Below are 6116 nucleotides of genomic sequence, written 5' to 3'. Positions count from 1 at the left end.
GACTATAGACTATACTATAGACTAGACTATAGACTAGACTATAGACTATACTATAGACTAGACTATAGACTAGACTATAGACTAGACTATAGACTAGACTATAGACTACTATTGACTATTTTAATGAAATTTTTTTTTCTCACGTGTACAAATTATTTACACCCTGATTTGACAGATAACAAAAACTGCAGCGTTTAGGCACCATAACTAAATAAATATTTAAATACCGGTTAGACAGTTGCCAGACAGTTAAAGTTTTTGTTAGTCTAGCGTAGTTTTTGTTAGATTATTTGTTTTGAAAAGCAAAAAAAAACACAAGCAGCAAAACTTAAATTTCTACCAGTTATTTGTCTAACACTTCAATAGATCCCAACTAATGATTGCAAAAGCTTTTTGCATCCATATGGGGGCAACAGTGATTTGCGTTAGAAATATTTTGATCATAAACAAATATTTATGTGAGAAAATCATTTTAAAGGTGGGTAGTGCAATGAGTTTATCATGAGGTTTGTAACTTAAAGTAAATGACCGAGATATGTACTATGTGTATCGTGCTAGGAATTAATCTAACAATGCAGAGGGGATTTAATCGACATTTTTAAAAATCGATTAACAAAATTATTTTTTTCCAACCCACAGTGCATTTGAAAAAAATACGTATTAATTATTTCTTGATTTCCTTCAGTTATGAAATTCAAATAAATGCAACAATTCGCATTTAGTTTAGAAAAGAAAAAAACAAGTTATTTCTCAAAATTTATTATCTGATATTACAAAAATTTTACATTAATTTAAACCTTGAACTAAAATCACACGAACTAGTTGTTGTGCTAAATAATGACAACAACAAAATTTTAAGAAAATGAATTAATATATTAATTGAAATTATTTCATTATTTGTTTTCTTTCTAGATTTTCTATGGTTATGGCTATTGTGTTACTAATGGCAATTGCCATTCTACTGGCCTTCTATTGTAATTTTGATTTGCGCAAATTTTCCGAGAGTTACATCAAACCATTGCTGATAAAATCCGATCAATTGCATAAATTTGCCAAAGATTCAGAGGCTTCTATAATAACAGACAATGATTATTATCATGCTCGTGAAATACGACCCAAAGGTGTATGGGATATACCGGGTCCCAAGTCGTTGCCTTTGCTAGGGACAAAATGGATTTTTATGGTGTTTTTTCATAAATACAAAATGTCTACTTTGCATGAAGTGTATGCGGGTAGGTAAAACTTTTTCCTTTTTTAGGAAAACTAAGTCCACATAACAATGCATTTTTCTCTTTAACAGATCTGAATCGTAAATATGGTGATATTGTTTTGGAGGTTATGCCTTCGGGCATACCCATAGTTCATCTTTTCAATAGAGCCGATTTGGAAAAAGTGTTGAAGTATCCCAGCAAGTATCCCTTTAGACCACCTACCGAAATTGTGGTCACCTATAGACGTTCGAAACCCGATCGTTATGCCAGTGTGGGCATAGTAAATGAGTAAGTGTTGTTTGGCCTCTATGGGCTTAACGATAAACAATTTATGGTTGTATTAAAAATGGCTTCTGTTTAGACAGGGTCCTACATGGCAAAAATTACGTTCATCGCTTACCTCCTATATAACATCGCCGCGTATATTGCAAAACTTTTTGCCAGCCCTAAATTTAGTGTGCGATGATTTTATAGACGTTTTAAGGGCTCAACGTGATCCCCACACATTTGAGGTACGTAACTTTGAGGATATAGCCAATTTAATGGGCTTAGAGGCTGTCTGTACTCTTATGCTGGGCAGACGTATGGGTTTTCTATCCACCAATTCAGAACAACCGGAAAAAATCAAACAACTAGCGGGTGCCGTTAAACAATTGTTTATATCGCAACGTGACTCCTATTACGGTTTGGGTCTGTGGAAATATTTTCCCACCAAAACGTATCGTGAATTTGCCCGAGCGGAGGATACTATTTACGAGTAAGTTACTAAAGACCAACCTAACATTATTGTACAGCTCTTAAGAAATCTAGAAAGTAACTTCTCAGTTCATGCCTAGTGTGATTTCGGAAATGGTGGATAAAGCATTGGAAGAAAATAATGCCAATTTCATGCATCACGACGATGATCTGCGCAGTGTCTTTTTGAATATATTGGAAATAAAAGATCTGGATATAAGGGATAAAAAATCGGCGATTATAGATTTTATAGCGGCCGGCATTGAAACGGTGAGTATTTTCATTTAGTTGTTTGTGGCAAATAATACATTTATTTTTCCTTAAATTACAGTTGGCCAATACTTTACTATTTGTTTTAAGTTCTGTTACTAGTAGTCCTGAGGTTATTACTAGAATATTAGAGGAGTTTCGGGAATATCGTAGTACTTTAATTTTACAAGATGCTTTTACAAATGCCACCTATACAAAGGCATGCATTCAGGAATCGTATCGCATTAGGCCAACGGCGTTTTGTTTGGCGAGAATATTAGAAGAGGATATGCAATTATCCGGTTATAATTTAAAAGCAGGGGTAAGTAAAGAATATCAAAATTGTAAAAAAGGGACTTAAATCCAAAAAGAAACGCTGGATTCAATCTGAACACAATATCGCAAAATATATTCTAGTTTTTGGACTAGAGCATTGACTAGAGCATGGCTTAGAATATAAACTAATATTCAATATAACCTCTTAACCAGCCTATAGACAAGTCTAAGGTCTAGCCTTAGGACCATTTTGGTGATTAGTATATCTTAAGACAAGGCTATGTTCTAATCGATTGACTAGTCGATTGGCTAAGATAATAAGTAGTGTATGAACTAGACTACGGACGAACCTATTGACTAGGTTCTGGACTAATGCATTGACTAGATTGTGGACTGGACTATGCACTAGTTAATTGACTAACCTAAGAGTAAGCCTACCGATTAGCCTAATGTCTAGACTATAGACAAGAATATAGACTAGAATATAGACTAGACCATAGACTAGACTATAGACTAGACTATAGACTAGAATATAGACTAGACTATAGACTAGAATATAGACTATAGACTAAACTAAAGACTAGACTATAGACTAGACTATAGACTAGACTATAGACTAGACTATAGACTAGACTATAGACTAGACTATATACTAGACTATAGACTAGACTATAGACTAGACTATAGACTAGACTATAGACTAAACTATAGACTAGACTATAGACTAGACTATATACTAGACTATAGACTAGACTACAGACTAGACTATAGACTAGACTATAGACTAGACCATAGATTAGACTATAGACTAGACTAGTCTAGTATATAGTCTAGTCTATAGTCTAGTCTATAGTCTAGTCTATAGTCTAATCTATAGTCTAGTCTATAGTCTAGACTAAAGACTAGACTTTAGACTAGACTATAGACTAGACTATGGACTAAACTATAGACTAGACTATAGACTAAACTATATACTAGACTATAGACTAGACTTTAGACTTAACTAAACTAGACTAGACTTTAGACTTAACTAAACTAAGATCTAGACTATTAACTCTTGACCATTTATGGGCTTGACTTTTGACTAGTCTATAGTCTATGAATAAGTCTACAGACTAGTCTATGAATTAGTCTATGATCTAGTCTATAGACTAGTCTATGAACAAGTTTATATACTAACCATTATCAAAGATTCACATGAAAACTTAAACAAATATTATTTAATTTTCCAGACCGTAGTCCTGTGTCAAAATATGATTGCCTGTCACAAGGACAACAACTTCAAAGAGGCCAAAACATTCCGTCCCGAAAGATGGATCGATACTGAGGGTAACTTTAGTGTAAATATTGAAAGTTCAACAATAGTAGTGCCCTTTGGTATTGGCAAAAGAACGTGTCCGGGTAAACGTTTTGTGGAAATGGAAATTGTGTTACTACTAGCAAAGGTATACAATCAAACATCATATCATATTGAAATATTTTTTTATTAAATATTATTTTCTTTCTTTAAGATATTACTCGCCTTCGATGTCAGTTTCACCAAACCGCTGGAAACGGAATTTGAATTTTTATTAGCGCCTAAAACTCCACTATGTTTAGCGTTACGTGATCGTGTGTTTTGAAAACACCTGCATACATTCATACATAACTGTACATAAAACTATCTATAAAAACAAAAACTACTATAAATCTACTAACAGCAACATTAACATTAACAGCAGAATGTTAATAATATTTAACATATATAATATTTTTTAACCAAGTATTCATTTAGTCTAAGAGTTGCCAGTTTAAAATAATAAACAAAAATCTTTTAAACTTTTAAAACCTCCTCTCCACCTCCTCTAACACCTTTTAAAACCATTTTAAATTGTTTTATATAAAATTTAAGCTTAGCATAAATTTTATTACTGAAAAGACAAAAAACAATTAATATTTTTTCTTGTAATTAATTAAAATAATTTCTTTATAATTATTATATTTTTATTTTTTGTTAGTTTTTAAGTAGCTGCATTTTTTGAGTGTGTGAGAGTAACGAAAGACTGTAACCGATTTGCAATTTAATGTTATTTATTATAGAAACAGAGAAGAAATATAAAAAATATTAATAAAAAATGGAAAATATATAAAAAGAAAACAATTTGTAAATAAATAAAAAATATACTAATTGTTTGTGTGCGTAGATTCTTTATAGAATTGCCTAGGGTTAATTGATGATATCTGAGACCATAATGTTCTGTAAGAAATCCAGTTATTATTCTGATATCGACTAGAGAATAGACTAGACTATGTACTAGTCTATGATCTAGACATGACAAGAGTTTAGATTATAGACTAGTCCATAGACTAAACTATAGACTAGACTATAAACGAGACTATGGACGAGACTATAGACTAGACTACAGACTCTAATATAGACCAGCCTATAGAAAAGACTTAAACCTAAATGCAGACTAGACCAGACTAGACTATAGACTTGACTATGAACTAAACCAGGCTATCGACTAGACTTTAAACTAGATTATAGACTAGACTATTGACAAGACTTTAGTCTAGACATTAGACTGAACTATGATTATATACTAGACCATAGTCTAGACAATACGCTAGTCTAAAGCTTATAGTCTAATCTAAAGTCTTGTCTATAGATTAGACTATGGACTAGTCTATAGACTAGACTATAGACTAATCTATAGACTAGACTATAGACTAGACTATAGACTAGACTATAGACTAGACTATAGACTAGACTATAGACTAGACTATAGACTATACTATAGACTAGTCTACAGACTAGTCTATAGACTAGATTAGACTAGATATATAGATTAGACTATAAACTTTGGACTAGACTATAGACAAGATTATAGACAAAATTATAGACTAGACTATAGACTATACTATAGACTAGACTATAGACTAGACTATAGACTAGACTATAGACTAGACTATAGACTAGACTATAGACTAGACTATAGACTAGACTATAGACTAGACTAGACTATAGATTAGACTATAGACTAGACTATAGACTAGACTATAGACTAGACTATAGTTTAGACTATAGACTAGACTATAGACTAGACTATAAACTAGACTATAGACTAGACTATAGACTAGACTATAAACTAGACTATAAACTAGACTATAAACTAGACTATAGACTAGACTATAAATTAGACTATAAACTAGACTATAAACTAGACTATAAACTAGACTATAAACTAGACTATAAACTAGACTATAGACTAGACTATAGACTAGACTATAGACTAGACTATAAACTAGACTATAAACTAGACTATAAACTAGACTATAGACTAGACTATAAACTAGGCTATAAACTAGACTATAGATTAGACTACACCCTAGACTATAGAATAGACTATAGATTAAAGGTTGTTTTCCCAGGAGAGTGGCCCTTTGGGTAATTTGGGATTATTAATCTTTAATACGGATGTGTAGCGCCAATGACGTTTTGGAGCAAGTTTTCATAGCAACAGTTATGGATACATAAGCGAGACGATAAATCTTATCCAGCGATGGAGACGATAAATCTTATCCAGGTAATGGAGATATTTTATTATAATTTCGATTCCTGGGCTAATGGTGATATGGGCAAAATTCAAACACGAATATATTGTC

At 32.1% G+C, this 6116-nt stretch overlaps 1 protein-coding gene across 2 annotated transcripts in view; it reads left to right on the top strand.

Annotated features, from left to right (window-relative positions):
• The window catches only part of LOC111681384 (ecdysone 20-monooxygenase), a 57896-nt gene extending 53264 nt beyond the window's left edge, over positions 1–4632 (top strand). For both annotated transcript variants that reach the window (XM_046952140.1, XM_023443146.2), the window contains exons 2-8: positions 913–1232; positions 1301–1499; positions 1573–1968; positions 2048–2216; positions 2278–2517; positions 3704–3916; positions 3983–4632. In XM_046952140.1, coding sequence (XP_046808096.1) covers positions 920–1232; positions 1301–1499; positions 1573–1968; positions 2048–2216; positions 2278–2517; positions 3704–3916; positions 3983–4093 — 1641 coding nt within the window. In that variant the 5' untranslated portion in view covers positions 913–919 and the 3' untranslated portion in view covers positions 4094–4632. The remainder of the gene's footprint in view (positions 1–912; positions 1233–1300; positions 1500–1572; positions 1969–2047; positions 2217–2277; positions 2518–3703; positions 3917–3982) is intronic.
• The last annotated feature ends 1484 nt before the right edge of the window (positions 4633–6116 follow it).

The sequence above is a fragment of the Lucilia cuprina genome, chromosome 5, assembly GCF_022045245.1.
Source record: "Lucilia cuprina isolate Lc7/37 chromosome 5, ASM2204524v1, whole genome shotgun sequence".
NCBI classification, from domain to species: Eukaryota; Metazoa; Arthropoda; class Insecta; order Diptera; family Calliphoridae; genus Lucilia; species Lucilia cuprina.
Note: the sequence above shows the minus strand (reverse complement) of the source record. Positions and strands in the feature narration are given on the sequence as shown.